The following is a 24,154-nucleotide window of genomic DNA, read 5'->3' on the forward strand; positions in this document are numbered from 1 at the left end:
CATCTTATTTGTCTCTTGAGAAATTTATATGCAGGTCAAGAGGCAACAGTGAGAACTGAACTGATTGAACCAATCACTGATTTTGAACCAATCACTGATTGGCTCAAAATTGAGAAAGGAGTTCGGCAAGGCTGTATACTGTTACCTTGCCTATTTAACTTCTATGCGGAGCACATCATGAGAAAGGCAGGATTAGAGGAGTCACAAATTGGGATCAAGATTGCAGGGAGAAATATCAACAACCTCAGATATGCAGATGATACCACTCTAATGGCAGAAAGTGAAGAGGAACTAAAGAGCCTGTTGATGCGGGTGAAGGAGGAGAGTGCAAAAATTGGCTTGAAACTCAACATCAAGAAAACAAAGATCATGGCATCCGGCCCTCTCAATTCCTGGCCAATAGATGGGGAAGAAATGGAGATAGTGACAGATTTTATTTTCCTGGGCTCCAAGATCACTGCAGATGGGGACTGCAGCAAAGAAATTAAAAGACGCTTGCTCCTGGGGAGGCAAGCTATGGCAAATCTAGACCGCATCCTAAAAAGCAGAGACATCACCCTGTCAACAAAAGTGCGTTTAGTCAAGGCTATGGTATTCCCAGTTGCAATGTATGGCTGCGAAAGTTGGACCATAAGGATGGCCGAGCGTCAAAGAATTGAGGCTTTTGAACTCTGGTGCTGGAGAAGACGCTTGCGAGTCCCTTGGACTGCAAGGTGAACAAACAGGTCAGTCCTAGAGGAGATCAGCCCTGACTGCTCCTTAGAAGGCCAGATCCTGAAGATGAAACTCAAATACTTTGGCCACTGCATGAGAAGAAAGGACTCCCTGGAGAAGAGCCTAATGCTGGGAGCGATTGAAGGCAAAAGAAGAAGGGGACGTCAGAGAATGAGGTGGCTGGATGGAGTCACTGAAGCAGTAGGTGCAAACTTAAACGGACTCCGGGGAATCGTAGAGGACAGGAAGGCCTGGAGGGTCATTGTCCATGGGGTTGCGATGGGTCGGACAGACACGACTTCGCACCTAACAACAACGACAACATAATTTTGGGCCATATACATGATAGGCCCAAAATTATGTTAGCGTACAATAAGACCTTCCACATGAAGGTAGATTCATGTGTGCTAAGCACCTAAAGATCCCACAATTTCCGAAACACACATATTTACATCTCCTTACCATTATATCATGAACCATGTTTAATAATTATAACCTGATTCAATAGAATCTACCTTCATGCGGATGGTCCTACTATAAACTAACTTATTTAAGTTCCCTACAATTCTGAAACCCACAAATGTTTAGGATAAGAAAATCCCATGATGTCACCATAGGTGAGCTCTGTCTTGATTGCAGTTTGCACAGAGATGAGGAGAGCAGCAGTTATGCAAGGGAACAGTGACATCTGCTGGCTAGTGGAGGTACCTGGAAAAATGGTTTTTTTACACGTTCTGGCCCTATATTGTTTTAGGACAACTTTTACCCTGATGCTTTCCTGGAAATTGATGCTTTTTCGTTGTGTTTCTATTGGCTTTCTTTGTCCCACCCACTTCAGCCCACTCCTCAGTGAATGGACTGTTATTGTTAAACCACTTCCTCTCCCACCAAGCAGTTATTTCATTTTTTTAAAGACTTTAAAATATATAGCTGTAGTGTTGCAGTGATAGTTTAGGCAGATTCTCTGAAAACTCAACAAAATTAGTGGCTAGAGAATTACTTTTAAAAAGGACAAGAAAGCTGGGAATTTAGATAACTTGCTTAAACAATCATTAAAAGATATAGACATGTTGGAACATGTTCAGAGGAGGGAGACTTGGATGGTTGAGGGGTTGGGATCCAGGCCTTATGAGGCCAGGTTGAGAGAGCTGCATCTGTATAGCTTGGAGGAGGGATAGGATAGTTGTGGTTAACTACATAAGAGGTAAACATGTTGAAGAGGAGACCAACTGGTTGACGGCAAGGGGTTCAAATTACAGGAAGAATTTTCTGTTGGCGAGGCCAGTTCCTAGATGGAATCTGCTGCTGCAGAGGGTAGAAGTTTTTAGGGGATGTTAAGCAAAGACTTCTGAGTGTCCCACCCCCCCATGTTGCTCTAGCTTCTATAGTCAGCTGTGAAACAGCCATCTCATAATCCCATCTCATATTGGGACTATCACCTAAAGAATCTTACAGGTAAAAATGAATTATAGCTCCCAAGTTCCTTTCTAATCTACCTCTTTTGAGGTTGAGTCACTAACATAGGCATGCCCTAATTAACAAAAGTAACAAGGATAAACAAACTGAACAGTATTTTGAACTCTCTTCATATTGGAAGTATTGGAACAATGTCAAATTTAGCACTCTAAACAAATTTAACTGATCCAATGGTTCTTCCTCTCCCTTGGCTCTTGCTGAGATCAGTGACTAGAATCGTCGTATGGCCCAACGGGGGGAAGAATCACATTTTGGGGAAGTAACTGCTAGAGCAAAGGCTCAGGCCTCATTTCTCATTCATTAAAGGGTTTTGTATGTGTGTGTTTTATCAATGATTAGAGATGGAACAGCAAACTCACCATGCTATCAATCAGGGATGACAGACGTCTTATTTACAAGCTTCACAGGAAATTGGAATATTTGGAAATGAACAGATTTTAAACACTTCAGAAGAGTCAATTTACTATCCCAATCCTGCAGATGTCAGTGACCCCAAGGGCCATTTATGGTTGCCAGCTCTGGGTTGGGAAATTCCTGGAGATTTTGAATGTGGCTGGAAAAGGTGGGGTTTGAGAAGGGAGGAATCTCAGTGGTGTATAAATGCCACAGAGACCAAAGCTGTCGGAGTCAGATCAATTCTGCAGGGCCTGCAAAATGGAGCTCTTCCGCCAGGCATTTGGTTGAGGTTGACCAAAACTAACATCTATGGGTCCCCCTAAACTCCTCCATATGAAGGGTCCCCCTAAACTCCTCCAGTGGAATTGACCAACCATGGGGCTGTTGAAATGCTGATGTTCTCAAACTGTTAAAAAACTGATGTTCTTAAACTATGTTCTTTCTGTTATCACTATTACTACTGAGTATTGTTTTTTGTTGTTACATGTAAACTGCCCTGAGCCACAGGAGAGAGCGGTATATAAATATAATAAATTTTCTCCAGGGGAACTGATCTCTGTTGTATAGAGATCAGGTGTAGCAGGGAAACCTCACCAGGTCCCTCCTGGATATTGGCAACCCTATGGACCCTGTTATATGTACTGCTGCAGGTCAACTTCCTTTGCCCTTCATCTTGTCCATGGGCTGGCAGCCTGGCCACGAAGGGAGAAGCATGCCTGTTTCCAAAGCTCAGACAACTGAGAGCACGTGGAGAGAGCTACTGGGGAGTGTTGCTGCTGACCAGGTGAGCCTATTGTGCTGCTGACTGAGCTGATTGCTGGGTGATTACTGGGAGGATTAAAAGGGGCTGCTCCTTGCCAGAGGCAGAGCTCAGACAACTGAGAGCACATGGAGAGAGCTACTGGGGAGTGTTGCTGCTGACCAGTTGCACTGCCTACAAGTTACAATGGATCTCCAGGACACTCATCCCATCATCTGCAATGAGTGTGACATGATTGCCTTCCTCCCAGAAGACAAGATGGACTACATCTGTCCCAAGTGTAAGCTGGTAAGACTTTTGAAGGAAAGGATTAGGGGATTAGAAGACAGCATTATTACTCTGACCCAAAGTAAGAAAGGGGAGCAGTTCATAGACCAGAGCTGTGCAACTCGGAATCAAGAGGATACAACCACTCCTGAAGAGGATAAGGGGATTGACTCTGCAGAGCCTCTGCAGACAGTTCGGAAAAAGACACAGAGCACAACGGTTCTCGGGGCCTTTGGAGCTCCAGAATAGATTTCAGGCCCTTGAAGAGGAGGTGCAAGTGTCAACGAGGAAAGAGGACACAAAACAAAGTCTAAGAAAAAGTGAAGAGACCACGGGGACAGAAGGAAATGGAGTTGAGAAGAAAAAGGAGAGTATTGGTAATTGGAGACTCCCTGCTAAGAGGAATGGATCGCCATGTGGCTGGGCCCGACCCCCTAACCCGAGAGGTGTGTTGCTTTCCAGGGGCGAAAATTAAAGACGTTTCAGAACGGCTGCCCAAACTCCTCAAATCTACAGATCGCTACCCATTTGTGAGGGGCCATGTGGGAACGAATGACATGTCCGTGAATACCATCGCTCCTATGAAAAAAGACTATCAAGATCTGGGGAGGAAGCTCAAGCAAATGGGGGCACAAGTGGTATTCTCTTCAGTCTTGCCTGTCAAGGGAAGAGGAATGCATTGAGAGAGGAAGATAATGGAGGTGAATCAGTGGCTGTGTAGTTGGTGCCGGCAGGAGAGATTTGGTTTCTGGGTCCATGGGATAGGCTTTCTTGAGGAAGGCCTACTAGCACCTGATGGACTGCACTTATCGAAGCTGGGGAAGAATGTGTTTGGCAGGAACCTGGGGAGATTCATCAGGAGAGCTTTAAACTGAAGCCACAAGGGGAAGGAGACGATCAACATAGGAAGTGTAAGGAAGGAGACCGATCAGGGGCAGCCCAACTGGCAAGGCCAGCTCATAGGGAACCAAAAGTAAAAGGATTCAGATGCCTTTATACTAACGGCCGAAGCATGGGCAATAAGAAGGAAGAGCTGGAACTTCTCATGCTGATGGAAAGGTATAATCTAGTGGGCATCACAGAAACGTGGTGGAATGATTCTCATGACTGGAATGTAATAGTGGATGGATATGAACTGTTCAGAAAAAACAGAATCGATCGAAGAGGTGGAGGAGTGGCATTGTATGTGAGGAAAGGGCTTACCTGTCAGGAAATTCTAGTGAAGGAGAGTATATCTACAGTAGAAAGCATCTGGGTTAGTGTCTGCTACCGACCGCCTGACCAACGAGAGGATGTGGATGCTGCACTTTGTGAGCAGCTTGAGAAAATATCCAAGCGGCAGGACCTTGTCATCATGGGTGACTTCAATTTCCCAGATGTGTGCTGGGAAACAAACTCTGCGAAGCGTCCTCAGTCATAGAACTTTCTGACCTGCCTGGCTGACATTTATCAAATGGTAGAGGAACCCACAAGAGGTTCAGCCATACTGGACTTAATACTGACCAACAGGCAATGAGGTGAAGGAGGTGAGGACCCTAGGGGGAAGTGACCATGTCCTTTTGAGATGGGGAGGCAAGGAAGCTTGTAGCCAGATGCGGATGTTGGATTTTCGTAGGGCAAACTTTAATAAACTCAGAGACATGATGAGTGTCATACCATGGACGAGAATGCTGGAAGTGAAGGGAGCATGTGAAGGGTGAGTGCTACTCAAACAAGAGCTATTGCATGCTTAATCAATGACTATCCCAGAAAGAAGAAAACATTGCAGGAGCTCTAAGAAGCCTATCTGGATGAACAGAGAACTTCAAGAGGAACTAAGAAAGAAAAGGGAAATGGAGGGAAGGACAGAGCTCTAAAGAAGAGTACCTACAGGTTACTAGGCACTGTAGATCAATCATCAGAAAGGCCAAAGCTGCGAGTGAGCTAAGATTGGCCAGGGAAGCCCATTGTAACAAGAAAAGATTTTTCAGTTATGTGAGGAGCAAACGTAAAGTAAAGGAGGCAATAGGCCCGCTGTTGGGTGCAGATGGACAAACTAATGGAAGATGCAGAGAAAGCAGAAAGACTTAGTGCCTATTTTACATCTGTTTTTTCCCACAGGTCAAAGAGTTTAGGCACATCTAGAGATGGTGCCTGGGTGGCAGGTTGACATGGATAGAGAGGTTGTCGAGAGGCATTTAGCTGCACTGGATGAGTTCAAATCCCCTGGGCCGAATGAAATGCACCTGAGAGTACTCAAAGAACTTTCCAGAGAACTTGCAGAACCCTTGTCCATCATTTTCGGGACCTCTTTAAGGACTGGAGATGTCCCGGAGGACTGGAAGAGAGCTTATGTTATTCCGATTTTCAAAAAAGGGAGGAAGACCCGGGAAACTACAGACCAGTGAGTCTGTTGTGGGGAAGATAATGGAGCAGATATTACATCTGGAAACATCTGGAGGACAATTTGGTGATTCAAGGAAGTCATCATGGATTTATCTCCGACAGGTCCTGTCAGACCAACCTGGTTTCCTTTTTTGACCAAGTACATTGATATATGCTTGACATCAGGAAAAAAATTTTCACAGTCAGAGTAGTTCAGCAGTGGAATAGGCTGCCTAAGGAGGTGGTGAGCTCCCCCTCACTGGCAGTCTTTAAGCAAAGGTTGGATACACCCTTTTCTTGGATGCTTTAGGATGCTTAGGGCTGATTCTGCGTAGAGCAGGAGGTTGGACTAGATGGCCTGTATGGCCCCTTCCAACTCTATGATTCTATGATTCTATTTGCCAGGTGTTCACTGTGCTGTTCTAGGTATTCCTTCCCAGTGCACAGGCTCATTTGGAGAACAGCCTCTTGTTTGACTAGTACCAAAGCAAAGTCTTGACTTTTGTTGATGAGATGCTTCACATCCTGGCAGCTGTTTGCCACCTTTTCCTGTGCACTGAACAACTACAAATCTCCAGCCCAATTCCCTCCCCCACTTTCCACTTCCCTTTTAACATGGAAGATAGTGGTGGCAGACTGGTGGAAATATCCATTTAAACCCTACCAGAAACTCATGCATTGTGCCAATCAGAGGCCTCAGAATACGGGCAGGTGCATCTGAACAACACACTAAATGTCTCTCTCCTTTAGATCAGGTTATGAGTAAAACCAGTGTGTGTGGGGGGAGTTGAACATACATAGTTCAAAGACTGCATACTTTAATTTCTTTAATGAAATAACTGGAAAGAAAACACACATTTAAAAAAAGAAGCAACATGAATCTTTTTTCCCCAGCAAGACTTTCAGCAAAAGAACAGTGGTATCAGTTTTAGCAGCAGTCTTGGAACAATCTTTAATATATAGACAAAATTGGATGAACAATTACATTCAGACACTGTTGTAAATCAGTTTAGTATGAAGTTTGTATGTGTGCAGTTTTATATATAACGTTAGATCTCTATACAACTTAGGTAGATGAGAGATTAGAAATGCAACAGTTGTGGTTGATAACAGGCATGGATAGAACATAACAATATTAGATGAACCATAAAGGGGTGGGGGGAGCATTTGATAATTTGAGGCTTTAATTGCCTTGTGGCATTTTCTGATTCATTTAATGTCCCCCATAAGACTTGATCCTGCTCATTTCCGAAGCTGAAAGCCCACACCCGCTCAGCACCTATCAGCAGAGCAGAAATCAGTCATACTCAGAGGAGATCACTCTGATCACGACGTGGCCATGGGGAGCCTTTAGTAGCATCTGCTGTACCATCCCCATCTCCCCATTTTTTGCAAGGACACAGACGTTATTCTGTCCTTGCCTTGACATTCTGCCAGGCAGTGTGGCAGGCAAAGGGTCCACCTTGGGAAGTGGAGGAGGGCGGACCAGGAAAGCTGTGTGTTGCTTGGTTTGAAATGAGGATTCCCCTTCTACTATTTACAGTCTGCTCCAGGATATGCATATCTCAGCCTTATAAATTTGATAAATATTAACAGCAAATGTTAGCAGCAAATCCACATTCTGGAGGAACACCTCTTTCGTAGTAGTCCTAGAAGTAGTAGATAGTTACAAAATAGGGTTGAAACCCTCTTTCTTGGACATTGGTGGTATGCCGCTGATTCCTGATCACATTGTTAAGGTCTGGAGATAGGCAGAGGCGAGAGATGGCTGGTGACGGTGGTGCCACTGAATTCTGTCCAAGGGTGCTATTTCCTGCCCTGCCTCCTGAGATCATTCCCTACGTTGGGAAAAACACACAGCCTCCAATGTAGGAAGAGGGGGAGAAAGTCTGCTTTGCTACTGGTGCACAGGGGTATAACTTGTAAATCTGGGAATGCTCTGCCAACAGACCACATTCAAACCACAAAGCAGGCAACTTATCTATGTATAAAATGTGTACTTCTTTCTTCACAGCAGGATGGGGAGCCATACTGTCTGTGGCAGGAGAGAAGGAGACTAGTAGCAAAACGGAACAGAGACTCACAAAAGCTCCTTCCCTGACACAAACTGTGCTAGTCTTGAAGTTGCTACCGGACTCTTGCTCTGTTCTAGTTCTACACAGCATTTATTCTCTGGACATAAAGAAGTAATGTGTGAAGCCACCAGGAAACCTCAAAGACATATTAGGGCTAGCAGGGAAAAAACAAAAGCATCTGAAGCAGAGTGAAAACTTGACTCCATCTACCATACAGAAGATGCTGGTGAAATTCAGAAAGTGGTGAGAAAGGAGGGAAATGTATTCACTTAAGATGAGCTACATCACTCGAGCCAAAGCACACTGAGGGACTAAGGACATGACATGCCCAACACCTTGCAGGACAGACATGCAGGCAGATGCGCACTGGAGGGGTACAGCCAGCATGACCAGCACTCATTGATTTTGAGCTGCAAGCGGGGAGAAAGAGCTTCCAGTTTATCCCCATTCCTCTTTTTCCATTGCAAAAAATTGCACGTGTGTGTTGGTGTGGGGTCAGCCCTTATCTCCACATACCCCAGAAAGACACGTGGAGCCAAAGAAAGCAGACAAAAAGCTTCATGTGCCCTGGAAGGACCCATGGAGCCAGGTGCCCCTTTCTCCTGCCAAAAGGAGGCTGGGAGATTAACCAGAAGTTCCTCCACCCTCGCATAGGCTTCCTGAATGATCAAGAACGTTTCACGGTGAGTGCCATGTGAATGAGTCTGACGTGGTGAGTGCGACTTGGCCCTCAGAAAGGGAGAGTGGAAGGACTGCCCCTCCCAGCTTGTTTGAGAGGTGTCCCCCCTGCTCCTTAGAGGTCATGTCACCCCACCTCCATATTTTGGTAAGGCTTCTAAGGCCACTGGTGACACAGACAGGCCATAGTCTTCAGCCAAGAGACGGAGATGAGCGCAGTCTTTTCCAGAGGAATTTGTCAACAAAGCAGGTCTGCCCCAAATGAAGGGTCACAAGCTGCCTTTGCAAGAGGCCAGTGAGGAAGAGGCAACATCTCACACCCAAAGGAAATGTCTCACACATCACCCAGCCATTCGCCCCACATAATTAATTCACTGGGGATCAAGAGACCATGACAAATACAAGCAGAACTGAGTTCAGAGACAAGTGTGTGTATTTTCAAAGCTTGAGGCTGGGAATGTCTCCCCTTGGCATGCCTCTCTTTGTAGGTAACATGCTATAATGCCAGGTTTTCCAAATGCACATAAGCAACCAGTTCTGTCCATACAGCACCTTTTGGTCCCCTTGGGGCATCTCGATGGAATGAACTGCAAAGAACAGGAAGAATCCGAAGGACAGCAGAGCTTTCCTTAGAGCAGCTGGGAATTCGTGTTCTGAATGTTCTTCAAGACTTCAAGGGCTAATTCATAGCAAAACACATACTGCTCCTGCATGTGAAGAAAAGCTGGTTTAATTTCCAAGCAAAGACAAGGGTGTTGGGTAAAGACCAGGCTTAGTTACCTTCCAACCGTAGATGCCTTCATACCTTTTCTAATTTCAGTAATGTTGTTCTGTTTCATCCATTCCCAGTTTTGCCCTCGAATTTCCCTTATGCTTCTAATTGACACTCCACAATCCTTCACTTGCATGAGAGACAGAAAGTAGAACACACAGGCAAAAAGGGGGAGAGATACTATAGAGAAGCAGGAGGAGCAGGTCCCTACAGTTGTATTTCTGCACCTGCAGTTGTATTGGTCCACCTCCAAGAGAGTGATGGTTATCTTTAGGATGATTAGGGCTAATCCTGCCTTGAGCAGGGGGTTGGACCAGATGGCCTGTATGGCCCCTTCCAACTCTATGATTCTATGATTCTATGATTCTATGATCTCTAAGGATGTGTGGGAAATACCTTGGTGCTGTAATAATAATCTGTAACTGCTCCCACGGTATTAAATAAAAGGGTAAGGGCAATATGGGAGGAGAAAGGGTGGGCTCTGTCCAGGATAAAAACTTGGAGGGCCCAAAGCGGCTCCTGATTGGGCCCTCTGAGTGTCCATCCAGGGTGAAGTGGCCAATGGGGAGCCGCACAAAGCGCAGCCCCCCATTGGCTGCTTGGCCCAGCCTCGCCTGATCCACAGAAGGATGGCCATGCTGTGAGTCCTCCACCCGGGTTCTCCTCCCACTAGGGAAAGGAGCAGGGACGCCATGTCAAAGACGCCCTGCTCCTTTCCCGCCCCAGGTCCCTTGCTCAGGAGCCTTCTGCCGGCCCCAGGCCACCTTTGCAGTGTCCAGGATGCTGCGAGGGTGCCCCTGGGACCTGCAGAAGACTTTGCTGCCCCCCGCCGCTCCCTCACAACGTCCAGGATGCTGTTAGGGAGCTACTGGGGCCGGCAGAAGGCCACGCCGCTCCCCCGGCCAAAAGCCTTCTCGGCCCTCCCCCCTACTCCCCCTCCCAATTTGCCCCTCTCGCGACTCCCCTTTTCCCCCACTCCCCTCCAAGTCCACCGACCTCCCTGGCTGCCTTCCTTCCTTCTCCCTTGCTGCCTCTATTTCTCGATCTCTTCCCCCCAATTCCCCCTCCCAATTCACCCCCCTCACCACTCCCCCCCCCCACGGACGCTTAAAATAACCCCCTCCTTTTTCCCCACTCTCCTCCAAGATCACCTACCTCACTGCATGCCTTCCTTCTTCCTTCTTCCTTTCCTTCCTTCCTTCTTTCCTCTACTTCTCCATCAACGTCCTGCCTATCTCTCTCACCCTCTCACTTGCTCTCTTTCCTCTCTAACATACTTCCTGCCTGCCTTCCTGCCTTCCTTCTATTAATCCCTTCAACCACCCCTTTCCCTCCTTTCTCACTCCCATCCCTCCTTCATTCTTCAACCTTCCTTTCCTCCCTTATTCTTCCCTATGCTCTAGCGCCCATTGTATTTCAGCTACAGCGGGCTTAATTTCTAGTAATACAATAATAGAATTACATAATTAAAACAAAATATGTAGCTTAAATAAATTCTTTAGAAACCTTTCTGAGGGTGAGGGCCAGTTTGGTGTAGTGGCTAGGAGTGTGGACTTCTAATCTGGCATGCCGGGTTCGATTCTGCCCTCCCCCACATGCAGCCAGCTGGGTGACCTTGGATTTGCCATGGCACTGATAAAACTGTTCTGACCGAGCAGTGATATCAAGGCTCTCTCAACTTCACCCACCCCACAAGTGGGTGTAATCTCTTCTTCTTCTTCTTGATTGGTTATGATATGCGTGACAGGCAGCTTGGTGTAGTGGTTAAGAATGACGGCTTCTAATCTGGCAAACCAGGTTTGATTCCCTGCTCCACCGACTTGCAGCCAGCCGGGTGACCTTGGGCTGCATGGAGCTGTTCTGACCGAGCAGTAATCTCAGGGTTCTCTCAGCCTCACCCACCTCGCAGGGTGTCTGTTGTGGGGAGAGGAAAGGGAAGGGGATTGGAAGCCGCTTTGGGTAGAGAAAAGTGGCATATAAGAACCAGCTCTTCTCCTGGTTGAGTCAGGCTGGGTTTTTTTAGGCAGGGAGACCCAGCCTCAATCAGAGGCCTGGCGGAACAGCTCTGTGTTGGGGGTGTTGTATAGTGGGTTCAGTGGGGAAGAAACAGGGTGCAGTCGTGCATTTCAGCTCTTTATTTTTTAAAGTGATTCCAGGTTGGAAGTAACCACACTGACTGGGGACTTGCCTGGACAAGCCCGCAGATATATACACAGGGGTAGAGGTGGACATACCCTTGCCTGAGCCCTGATTGGAGTGCAGCGCGGCGGGGCTTTCATGACTCTTTGTCCGGGTCTCGTCGTGATTGGGTGTAGGCGATCCAGGAGAGTTTGGAGTCTCCAGCCCATCAACAGTTCTGCCGGGCTCTTACCAGTTGCCGAGAATGGTGTGGTATGCTGGCGGGCCACGAATTGTGTGAGGTGCGTCTGCCAGTCCCCGTGTGTGAGCTTGGACAACGCGTCCTTGGTTGTCCAGACCATCCATTCAGCCTGCCCGTTTGTTGAGGGATGGAAGGGTGCTGAGGTTACCTGGCGGATTAGGTGCCGCTCCAAATATGCCTGGAATTCTGCGGAAGTGAACTGGGCCCCATTGTCTGAGACGATCATGTCAGGAAGACCATGGGTCGTAAAAAGGCATTGGAGGCTCTTAATGACCACGGCCAACGTGATGGCCGTAACTGGAACAACCTCAAGCCATTCTGAGAATGAGTGACCCACGATGAAGAATGTGTGCCCTTGGAACGGCCCAGCAAAGTCAATGTGTAGGCAAGACCAAAGCTTCATGGCCGACTCCCATGTCCACGGCAGAGCTTGTGGCATCACTGGGCGGCTTTCCGAGCAGGTCCAACAGCCATTGACCCAGGATTCGATGTTTTTGTCAATCCCCAGCCACCATACATAGCTGTGAGCCAGTGCCTTCATGTGTACGATGCCGGTATGGCCATCGTATAGCGCCTCCATGACCTGCTGGCGTAGCTTGGGTGGCACCACAACTCGGTGCCCCCACATTAGGAACCCCTTGTATGCCAACAGTTCCGTTTGCCTGGCTGTGAAAGGTACAAAGCCCGTTGGCCATCCCCTCCACACCCAGTTGAGCACTCGGGTGATGAGGCGGTCCTTGGCTGAGTGGGCAGCAATGCCCAATAGACTACCCAGGCCTGTGTAAGAGGCTGAAGTCGTAGCCATGCAAGAAAATGGACCATCACAGCATCCACGGTGATAGGATCTGGGGCGTTTGGCAGTCCATTGTGAAGAGGCCAAGCAGGGGCTTGTGATCCGTGATGATCGTAAACCGGCAGCCATAGAGGTAGTCGTGGAATTTCTTTATTCCTGCAACGATAGCGAGTGCCTCTTTGTCGATTTGTGCATAGTTTCACTGAGCTGGGGACAATATTTGTGAATAGAAAGGCACCGGAGCCTCACAGCCATCAGGCAGGCGGTGGCTTAGGATGGCGCTGATCCCGTGTTGTGAAGCATCACAGTTGTGAAGCGTCACAAAACGACCGGTTGCGACTCGTTGAAGTGTGCCAGTACACTGTCGGACGTGAGGAGACGCTTCACTGAGTCGAAAGCGGTCTTCTGTTTGGGACCCCAAGCACAGGGGGTCTTCTTGTTGAGGAGCCTGTGCAGGGGCTCTGCAACGGTGGCCTTGCTGGGTACGAATGAGTGGTAAAGGTCAGGAAGCCCAGGAAGGCTTGGAGGTTGTTTTTGGTTTTTGGTGGTGCCGCGTTCTGGATGGCTCTCACCTTGTCCTCTGTTGGGTGTACTCCTGCCGTGTCGATGAGGAACTCCACCTCAGGGACGCCCAGGCAGCACTTTTCCCGCTTCACCTTTAGCCTGGCTGTGGCGAAACAGCGCAGGACCTCCCTGAGCCGGCTGGCGAGTTCCGGGACTGTGCTCCCTGCCAGGAGGACGTCATTGAAATATGGAATCACCCCCGGAATTCCCTTGAGGAGGTCTTCCATCAGGTTCTGGAAGATTCTGGGGTGACGCTAACCCCGAACTGTAGGCGTTTGACTCTAAACACCCCTTGGTGTGTAACGATTGTCTGGGCTTCTGCTGCTGCCCTGTCGACGGACAGTTGTTGGTAGGCCTGAGCCAAGTCGAGTTTGGCAAATACCTTGCCCCCTGCCAGCGACGCCAGGAGATGGCTGATTACCAGCACTGGGTATGAGTGTTGCTGTAGTGCCATATTCAGCGTACATTTGAAGTCCGCACAGATGCGTATGTCCCCATTTGGCTTGATGGGGGTCACGATCGGGGTTTCCCACCGTGCATTTGGCACAGGCTTCAGCACACCTTGCTCCAGGAGTTTGTCCAGCTCTGCGTCGATGCGAGGCTTCAGGGCGAATGGGACCCGCCGAGCTTTGACGCGAATAGGTGCCACCTGGGGATCGAGGATCAACGAGATAGGTGGCCCGGTGTAGTGGCTGAGCGATGCATCAAAAACAGTTGGGAACTCCCCACAGACGTCCTCTAGCAATGTGGTCTGGAGCCTATGGACTTGATGAATTCTGCTGATTGTGATTCCCAACGGCTCGACCCAGTCTAGTCCCAAAAGGCTGGTGCATTCCCATTCAACTTCCCTGCAAAGTCCCGGAAACACACGTGGAAGTTCCCCACACCCTTGATCGGCACCTGTCCTCCCATGTAGTCATTGACGACATAAGCCAAGGGGTGGAGAGGGGGGGGGCCATTCGGGCAAAGTTGCTTGAGGGTTGGCTTGAGATTATTGAGATCGACGACCCATTCCATGGTGCAAGGGGCCCCCTCTATTCTTACCCCCAGCTGTATCTTCTCCTTGGGTCCATTCCATGTGGAGTTCAATATGATGGTACAGGTGCTGTTGGTCTTGAGGCGACACTGGCGGTTGGCCATCTCGTGCTGATCTCTGTTGCCTTGGTCTGCCCTTGGTTGGCAGTCAGCGTCCTTGCTTGCCATCAGGTGGGATGCGGAATCCAGCTGTGAGTGGCACACTCAGGCGATGTATGCCTTCTTTCCTCAGACCCGGCCGGTCGCATCGCGGAATCAGCATGCGCTGTGTGCGTGCGGGCCAGCACAGCCAGTGCAGTGCCTCGTTGTTGGGCAGCAGTGCGGTCGGACCTTATTGTGCTCCACCTCGGCTTCCTCGTCCCCATTGTCCTCGCTCAGGGCCTCATGGTGGATGGCGATTGTAGGCTGCGTCACTGGTGGGCGCCTTGATGCCTCGTGGCCTCGGACGGCCCTGGCGCTGCGGCTAGCGGGCTCAGCACTGGTGGTGTCTTCCAGCGCTTCTTTGAAGGCCAGCCCCTTCTTTCCAAACAGCCGACACTGGGTGGCCTTGTACCGCAGGCCACACACAAAACAGTCCTGGAGCGCCTTCTCGAGATTGGAGAACTGGCAGTCTCGGACAACGTTGCGGAGTGCGGCGGTGAATTCAGCAATTGACTCTCCTTCTCGCTGTCCTCGCTGGTAGAAGATATGCCAGCACACAATCTCCCCTGGCTGTGGGTCATAGTGCTCTTGGAGACGGTGGAGGATCTCATCCAGGTTCACGGTGTCCACGTCGTAGGGTGCAAAGAGGTCCTGTGCTAAGTCGAACGTGGCAGCCCTGCATGTGCTCAGGAACACTGCCTGTCTTCTTGCTGCATTGGTGATGCCGTTAGCTGTGAGGAAGTTGCAGAAGCGCTTTTCATAGCTTCACCATCGGTTGGGGTGGCTGGAGTTGAATGGCTCAGTCTGCCCTAAGGTAGCCATGCTCCGGTGTGCGTCCTCTCTGCTTGCTGGCCCAGCTCGAGCAATGCCAGCAATTTCTTCAGACGGCTGGGCTCCACTCCAGTGGCTCGCAATGCAGGTCAGGTGCTGCTGGACTCACGCTTTTAGCTGGCAGAGGATTCCCCTTGAATGGCGTGGCTCCGTCCAGATGCGTGCAGGAGCAGCTTCGGGTGCTGCTGGCAGAGGGTCCCCCTTGGATGGGGCTCTGTCTAACTGCGTGCAGGAGCAGCTTCCCTTAGAATCTCACCTTCATCGCCAGTGTTGTATAGTGGGTTCAGTAGGGAAGAAACGAGGCGCAGTCGTGCATTTCAGCTCTTTATTTGTTAAAGTGATTCCAGGTTGGAAGTAACCACGCTGACTGGGGACTTGCTTGGACAGGGGTAGAGGTGGACACACCCTTGCCTGAGCCCTGATTGGATTAGCAGAACCTGATTGATTTAAACTCATTGGACCCTGCAGTTGAGGACCTGGCAGTTCATTGGCTGTCCTTCGGGGCTGCTTGGATCCTGCTCCAACCCCCAAGCTCAGCCCTCTGCTGCCTCGCATACACAACAGGGGGCCCTCTGGAACTGTGGGTGTGACAGGCTTCACTGCTTCACCAAGAGGGCTCTGATCTCACCACAGAGAGCTTTCCACCACATTGGGCCACTCTTACCTCATTTGTGCAAGTTCTGGGCTGTTGATCATAATGCTCTTTGGAGGGAAAAGCAGATACAGGGGCCCTAGACCGTTACAGGATTAAAATTAATTAAATTAAGAATTAAAACCTTGAATTAAATTTGGTCTCCAGTCTGGAGCCAGTGCAGCTGGGAGAGCACTGGGGTAATGCATCCTCTCCACCCAGTCCCAGTGAGGACTTGAGCTGCTGCATTTTGGACCCCTTGGAGCCTCCGGATCAGTTTCAAGGGCAGCCATGCATAGAGCGAGTTACAGAAGTGGCCATCGCATGGATTACTGTGGTTAGGTCAGATACGGCACAAGTTATGATGGAGATAGTGCTCAATGTGGTATAAACATATCACAACAGAGGGGATTGGAATGATGGCCTAGGATCACTGTGGGGGCAGCCCATAAACACCTAGTTTCTTTAAATGAAACAAGTCTTCTGGGCCAGATGAACTGCATCCAACGGTACTAAAAGAACTTGCAGATGTCATCTCTGAACCATTCTTTTTGACACTTCTTGGAGAACAGGTGAGGTGCCAGGTGATTGGAGGTGGGCAAATGTTTCCCCCATCTTCAAGAAAGTGAAAAAGGAGGATCTTGGTAACTACCCATCAACTTGACATCTGTAGCTGGCAAAATTTTGGAACAAATCATCAAACAGTCAGTCCTTGAGCAACTGGAACAGAGAGCTGTGTAAGACAATCTTATCTCTATTTTTGACAAAGTAACTATCTGGGAGGGGTAGCAAACACAACAGAAGACAGAATCAGATAACAGGATGATCCTGATAGGCTTGAGAACTGGGCTAAACTAAATAAAATGAAATTCAATAGGGACAAATGTAAAGTTCTGCATTTAGGTAGGAAAAACCATTTACACCAATATAGGATGGGGGAGACTTGTCTTGGCAGTAATATGTGCAAAAAGGATCTAGGAGACTTAGTAGACCATATATTGAACATGAGTTAGCAGTATGATTCAGTGGCTAAAGAGGCAAATGGGATTTGGGGCTATATCAGACAGCATATTGTGTCCAGGTCACGGGAGGTGATGGTACCACTTTACTCTGCTTTGGTTCGGCCTCATTTGGAGTACTGTGTTCAGTTTTGGGCACCACAGTTGAAGAAGGATGTAGATAAACTGGCGTGTCCAGAGGAGGGCAACAAAGATGGTGATGGGTTTAGAGACCAAGACGTATGAAGAAAGGTTGGGGGAGCTTGGTTTGTTTAGCCTGGAGAGATGATTGAGAGGGGATCTGATAACCATCTTCAAGTGTTTAAAAGGCCGCCCTATAGAGTCCTCTCTTGCCCTGGAGGAACAGACCAGAACGAATGGGATGAAATTAATTCAAAAGAAATTCCATGTAAACCTCCAGAAGATGTTCCTGACAGAGTGGTTTCGTAGTGGAACAGGCTTCCTAGGGAGGTGGTGGGTTCTCCATCTTTGGAGATTTTTAAACAGAGGCTGGGTAGCCATCTGATGGAGAAGGTTCAACCTTCTGTGAAGGTTCAAAGGGGTGTCAGGTTACAGTGGATGAGTGATAGGGTTGTGAGTGTCCTGCATAGTGTAGGGGGTTAGACTAGATGACCCAGGAGGTCCCTTCCAACTCTATGATTCTATGCTTCTATTATTCTGTCATGCCTAGTGAAGGTGGTAGAAAGCCTGGTGGGGAATGCTTGTGACCTGGGCTTCCATAATCAGGGAAGTATACCCAAACAATTGCTGGTGGTCACAGGTGCTAAGGCTTACATAGAAAGCAGGGTGCCATTAGATGGCTTTGAAATTCTATGCTGATTTGAGTTTCTTTCAGGCTTATCTGAGCCAAAACCCACATCCCAATTAGCTTAAATGAGCCAAATCAGAGAAGCCTGAATCATTCCGGGCTTGATTTGACTGATTTGTGATTGGGATGATTAAAAAAGATCTTGAGATCTTTGGTGGGTCTTTTAAATGTCTTCCCAGCAGACTCGTTTGAGGCAGCTTTCTGTAACCTCAGAGGGATCTGCTGGCAAGAAAGACCCTACCAAACAGCAAATCCTCAGGATCAGCTGTTTTGCAGGGTCTTTTCCCCCAATAGACCCCATCTGAAGATGTGCAGTCTGCTCTATGCAGCTTCAGAGGGGTCTGCTGGGGAGACATTTAAAGACCTCGTCAAGCAGCGGATCCTGCAGAAGACTAACAGTATTTAAAAATAATCTTTTATTTGTGCACTAGGAATCCCCAAATAACCAGGTCCATTCTGCACAGCGTTAATGTTGCTGAAGTCTTACTATTGTGTAATGCTATTTTTTTAACATTACGCACGATGTCGTACACAATCTGCAACACTCCTGCAACACTCACGCAAAAATCGCTTCATTGTAGCGCTTTTCAGGGAATTCAGAAAAGTGGATTCCCCCTAAGAAAACCCGCTAGACTCTTGAGAACAACCTGCAAGACATCCGAAAAAGACATCTGCGTTCTCAATATAGTGGTAGCAAGAATGTCCCTCCCTAACCTCTCACACCCAAGCCTCCAGCATCGCGATCACCATTTTCCCGCCCTTAAACCAGCAAAAGCAATGAATAAGCGATGCTTCTTCGGCTGAAATCCCTCCACAAGCAATTGTCTGTAAAGTTTCCGAGCACAATACAGCCCCCTGTTCGACACTGCCCATAATTTCGACCAGAAATTGCACCCGGGGGGGATTTTTTGTTTTAATTTGAGAGCGTGTAAAAGATTAAGCGCCAGCTCCTATGCCAGCAAAAAAGGTCTTTCTGATACATCGAATGAACAAATATGCGTTTGTACAGGTGTTTTTGGGTTAAAAAAACAATAACAGTTCATTGGCTGCTTTGTTTGATTGACGGCCAGGGGCGGGAGGAAGTGTGGAAAAATATCGGCTCCTTTGTTGTGATTCTGGCAAGATCGGAAACTTGTGCGCTATGCGAACAGCGCTAGTAGGAGAGCCTTTTTTCCGAGAAAAACGGCTGTGTGCGTTCCCGAAACCTGCCACTATTAATTGCAGCGCTTTTCGATAGTGCTCAGAATTAGCTACATTGGTGATTGTGTGGAATGGCCTCCAGTTTTGCTGTATCACTTTTCTTGGCTGTAAAGTCTAACAATTTCTACTGGAATAACATTAAATAATGCCACAAGAGCTCCATGTATTTGTCCTTCCATGGACAAAGAAGGACTCATACCCAGTATTCTTGCCTAAGATTGCAGCTAAAAAGGTTAAGAAAACCTACTCCTGACTGTACAAAAGCCTTTTAAAGTGATCTGGAGTTTAGAGATAATGACTGTTCTAATATCAGGAGTGGAACAAAAATGGGGCTAAAATATTTTATATCAAACAAATGCCTTTAAAAGAAAGGAAACTTCTGGGATTTCTGTTTCATGGGTAACTTTCATCCCCTTGAGGCTTGCTTTCCTGAATTCCCTTTTTGGTTGATCTACCTGACGTGGCCCTTTTGGCAACATTCCAGTTTGGAAAGGTTGCCTTGATCTCCATGACACCAGGTGGGGCTGCCATGTCTGGCATGAGAAATGAGATGGGGAAGTGATTCCCAGAAGAGGGGCAAGAGTTCCTCATCCTCCCTTCTTGCAGTGCACTGATGCTTTGATCCCCCTCCCCCCTACCTGTCTTTGCCAGTATTGTTCAGACAACTTTTTCACAATGTAGTAGGTGACAGTGGATGAGCGAGAGGGTTGTGAGTGTCCTATATAGTGCAGGGAGTTGGACTAGATGACCCAGGAGGAACCCTTCAAACTCTATGATTCTATGCTTCTATGCTTCTATGTTTCTATGATTCTATGTGTGTGTGTCTGAAATAAAGAAAAGTCTCTTTGCGTTCATAGGGCAGCGGGAGTATTACAAATTATCTGCTCTGGGTGTTAAACACACCAGAGGCTATTATGCACAGCAGGAAACCTTGCACAAAATCTGCAAGACTTTTTTTTGATTCTGCATGTGGTGCCAGTTTTGCCACAGAAAACCCACCGTAGTATTTTTTATTCTCCATGGCACTCCCCCTCATAGTGCTGACTGCATCTTTTTAGCACAGTATTTAAAACTAGCTTTACAACTATTTTTCTTTGTTAGTGTGTTTTTGGTCTCCTGCTCTGTGACACCATACACCAAATGATGAAGAGACAGCCTCTAGTCCCTCATCCACCAATGGGAGCTTGAGGTGCCCCTTGTTCGGCACACACCCTCCCACCTCTTCTATGACAACATCACACCAGAAGAAATTAATTAATTAATTCCCTCAGAGGCTTTACAATCCACTCTTTATGAGGAACAGCATACCTCTGAGGGGGAAAGGTTGTAGTGTTTTCAAAGGCTTTGAAATTTCTTGTTGAGGTCTCCATGTCCACGAACTACAATTCCTATGAGGTCTTGCCACCAGCATGTGCCAGTGGTGGTCAGGTGACATTACAGCTAGCACAACAGAGGCCCCCGACTTAAGGATTTGCCATTGTAAGTCTTTCAAATGCATGATAGTATGCAGAAAAACCCAACGCAGTATCAGAGTGTATGCATAAACGTGACCGTTTTTTAAAATAACAATTTAAAAGGATCAGCGTGCTGACTTCAGTGAAAACCTGAGTGTGCATAATAGCCACTGCAAATGCCTCCCTCCCTCTGTCAACCCTTTGCAAGTTCCAAGGAATGGCCTGTTCTGTTAAAAATCTCCCAAGGAGATCTTGACTGACTCTCAGAAGCACTGAGTCTGTGTTAATGAGCCGCTTTTGCCACCCAGAATATGAGTGATGCACTTTCATGAGAAGCCAAAAAGTAATCTGCTTGCCATTCTTGGGCAAGCTCCATTCTGTTTGTTCCTAATGGGAACCCAGCCCAGAGTCCTTACCTTGGTTTGAATCATGCCAAAGCGCTGATGTCTCAAATCTCTTACTATCTTCTTGATGTTAAACTGCATGGAGACAAAACGGTTCTTTATTTGCAGCCTTGGGTCACACAATGCACCATATCCCAGCACTTGCCCTTCTGGTAATATGCATGAAAGATACTGTCTTTTTGACTACCAAGTAAAGAGGCTCAGCAATTATTATTTCCGGCCAGCAGACAACAGGGAGGGACTCATCTGTCGTACTGATCACCTCCTGCTTAGAGAGACTGAATCTGAGACCTTCTGCATGCAAAACAGACTCTCAGCCATGGTGGTCTGTGAACCTAATGCCCAGTCAGGAGTTAGGGAAGTGGTCTAAGCTATCATTTACAGCATTAGGATGAGGATGAATAAGATTAATATACATGCATAAACTTGTGAAATGGAGGAAAGTTTGTTCCCTCCCCCACATCATTTTCAAATCAGGCACCCAACTCAAAATTGGCATATGTGCAGAGATCCAGTGTGGTGTAGTAGTTAAGAGTGGGAGACTCTAAGCTGGAGAACTAGATTGGGCTCCCTATTCTACCTCCATATACAGCCAGCTGGGTGACCTTGGGCTAGTCACAGTTCTCTTAGAGCTGTTCCCACAGAGCAGTTCTCACAGAGCTCTCTCAGTCCCTCCTACCTCATAGACTGTCTGTTATGGGGAGAGGAAAGGAAAACTGTAAGCCACTTTTGGACTCCTTCAGGTAGTGAAAAGTAGGGTATAAAAAGCAGCTCTTCTCCTTTTTCTAGCATTCTCCCGCCTTTAGAAAGGAAAAGTTTGTCATTTGGGGGAGATAAGCTACAAACCCTACCTTTCGAAAGGGAGAGAAGATACTAACCACACTCTTCAGAGGGACAGTTTTCAGCAAATTGCTCTCCCCCCAAAATTCCCCGGCATGGCTTTTGTCCACTTGCTGATGAGATCTGTACTCTCCTTTGTCTTCTGATTCCACTGACTGGCAGGGGTGGGGGAGGGAGAAAATGCCTTTTCTTGGGCTTCTAGGGACAGTTTGATCAGAGAAAAACAGAGTTGGCAATGTTCAAGGAGAGGGTTATAAGACCCCTTGGCCTCAGAGTTTGAGAGCCAGTGTGGGGCTGTGTTTAGAGTGTTGCACTCTACAGATGCCCATTCCCACATCCCATGGAAGCTGGGAAAGTGATCCTGTGCCAGTCCCACTCTCTCTGACTAACCTACCTACCTCGCAGGGCTGGTGCCGTGAGGATAAAATGGAGGAAAGACAAATAATATTAGGTGGAGTTGAAATGAAATAAATCTGTATCAACTTGGATTTCTTACAGGCATATCTTTTTCTATGTAGGTCAACAAGACGTCCACGCAGAGCAGCACCCCGCTCCTTCCAATCCCGGCACTGCAGTGGGTGATGATGGGGCCTGTCTGATGAGTTTTCCTCATGAAGCGGACAAACCTGATGAGGTTCTCTGATGACCGGGGGGTGCCGTGGTCTGGCCAGGAGATAAACTGGAGGTGGTGCACCATGCGCTTCTCCTGTGTCTGCACACACAGAGATCAGAAAGTCTGTAGGGATGCCCATAATAATAAAAAAGAACTGCAGAACTGACAAAGCCAGTTGTAAAACAAAACAGGATGGGAAAATATTGGTGGCTGCTGTGACCAAGTTGCTAATGATAGTTGCAGATAAGGTCTCTTACATCTGTCCCAAGCTAGTATTGTTATCAGATGCAACAGGATGTCTGGTCCACTCTAAACATACTACACTGACTGGGGCAGCCCAGGCTGGTCTGATCTCCTCAATCTCAAAATCTAAGCAAAGTCAGCCCTAGTTAATAGTTTGAAAGGAGACCATCAAGGAAGCCCAGGGGCACTGCACAGAAGCTGGCAATGCCAAACCACTTCTGTCTTCTGCCCTGACTTGGATGTCCAAGGATAGGCTGATCTTATCAGACCTTGGAAGCTAAGTGGGGTTGGCCACAATTAATACTTAGATGGGAGACCACCAAGGAAGTCTGGGGTATGCACAGAGGCAGGCAATGGCAAACCACCTCGGTTTGGCCTCTTACCTTGAAAAAACTACGGCTATCATGCTGGCAGGGGCTCATGGTAACTGTCGTCCATGGTTTGGCCACCCCTGCCCTACAAGGTCACCATAAACTGGTTCTGATCTGATGACATCTTCCTCTTCCTCTACCATTGCCAAGTAGTCACTGTTTCCAGTTTGTACCCAGATCATGCTGCGCGCAGTCCGAGTGCCTTACCCTTTTGTTTGTAATTTCTATTACTCTAATGATAAAGCAATCCAGGATCTGATAGTTATCCAGTTGCAGCTGAAACCTAAGCAAATCCAGAGATGTGTGGGGTGGCTCAGGCCAGTACCGATGGCATTTGGGTGTCCCCCGTTCCATTTCCTTTGTAATCATGGCAATGACGTTGGAGTGGTTTTCCCAAACCATTTGCCAGAAGTCATTCATGGTGCATGGCAGAGGACCCTGAGCAGAGATGTAGAAGAGCTCCTCTTTGCCCACTTGCATGTGGATGTAGCTAGCGTTGATGTATCCCTTCATCTCCCCAATGGGAACTCGTGTCTCATCATCTAGAACGAGAGATAGAGAATGACCACTGGATACTCACAGAGAAGGGGCCTTCTCCTGTGAAGCATGGAGGACATCATGGATTGGGTGATTCTCACCATATACCCAGGGAGGCAGAACTAAAAACTTCTTCCTGTCTCCTGTGAGAGTCACCTCCTCACTTTTTCTCCTGCCGCACAGGGAGTGAAGTAGGAAAAGGCATTCCTCCTTTTATTTATTTTATTATTTATTTTTTATATTTATATACTGCCCTCCCCTGAGGCTCAGGGAGGTTTACATGGAACTTGAGAAAAACAGTACAAATAACATGATAAATTAGATTACCTTTTGCCTATATCCTTATATTTGCCTAACCCTTATTATCACAACAAATCAAAATCAGAGTCCAGTGGCACCTTTGAGACCAACAAAGATTTATTCAAGGCGTGAGCTTTCGAGTGCAAGCACTCTTCCTCAGAGTGCAAGCACTCTTCTCCACTGAGGAAGAGTGCTTGCACTCAAAAGCTCATGCCTTGAATAAATCTTTGTTGATCTTAAAGGTGCCCCTGGACTCTGATTATGTTTTGTGCTGCTTCAGACCAATATGGCTACCCACATGAACCTTGAACCTTACTATTACAGTTACCTTAATTGTCTGTATTTCTTACTTGACTCTCTTTTTCCTCTATCAAACACCCCCAAACAAACACCTGGCAAGTACAGAGAAACAAAGGTACCGCATCCAACCCCCCCTCCAGCCAGCCGAGCACATTGTCTTGTAAGGGGAACTGGCCGCTCTTTCAACA

At 47.7% G+C, this 24,154-nt stretch overlaps 1 protein-coding gene across 9 annotated transcripts in view; it reads right to left on the bottom strand.

Annotated features, from left to right (window-relative positions):
• Positions 1–9,145: 9,145 nt before the first annotated feature.
• The window catches only part of FRMPD2 (FERM and PDZ domain containing 2), a 229,230-nt gene continuing 214,221 nt past the window's right edge, over positions 9,146–24,154 (bottom strand). For 8 of the 9 annotated variants that reach the window (XM_077350968.1, XM_077350963.1, XM_077350964.1 and 5 more), the window contains 4 exons: positions 23,037–23,371; positions 22,099–22,314; positions 20,775–20,837; positions 9,146–9,437 (listed from right to left, as the gene is read on the bottom strand). In XM_077350968.1, the coding sequence (XP_077207083.1) occupies positions 9,360–9,437; positions 20,775–20,837; positions 22,099–22,314; positions 23,037–23,371 (692 nt within the window). In that variant the 3' untranslated portion in view covers positions 9,146–9,359. Of the gene's footprint in view, positions 9,438–20,774; positions 20,838–22,098; positions 22,315–23,036; positions 23,372–24,154 lie in introns of those variants that run through there. The other variant, XR_013233792.1, reaches the window with a different exon arrangement.

This window comes from Paroedura picta, chromosome 8 (genome assembly GCF_049243985.1).
Source record: "Paroedura picta isolate Pp20150507F chromosome 8, Ppicta_v3.0, whole genome shotgun sequence".
Taxonomy (NCBI): Eukaryota; Metazoa; Chordata; class Lepidosauria; order Squamata; family Gekkonidae; genus Paroedura; species Paroedura picta.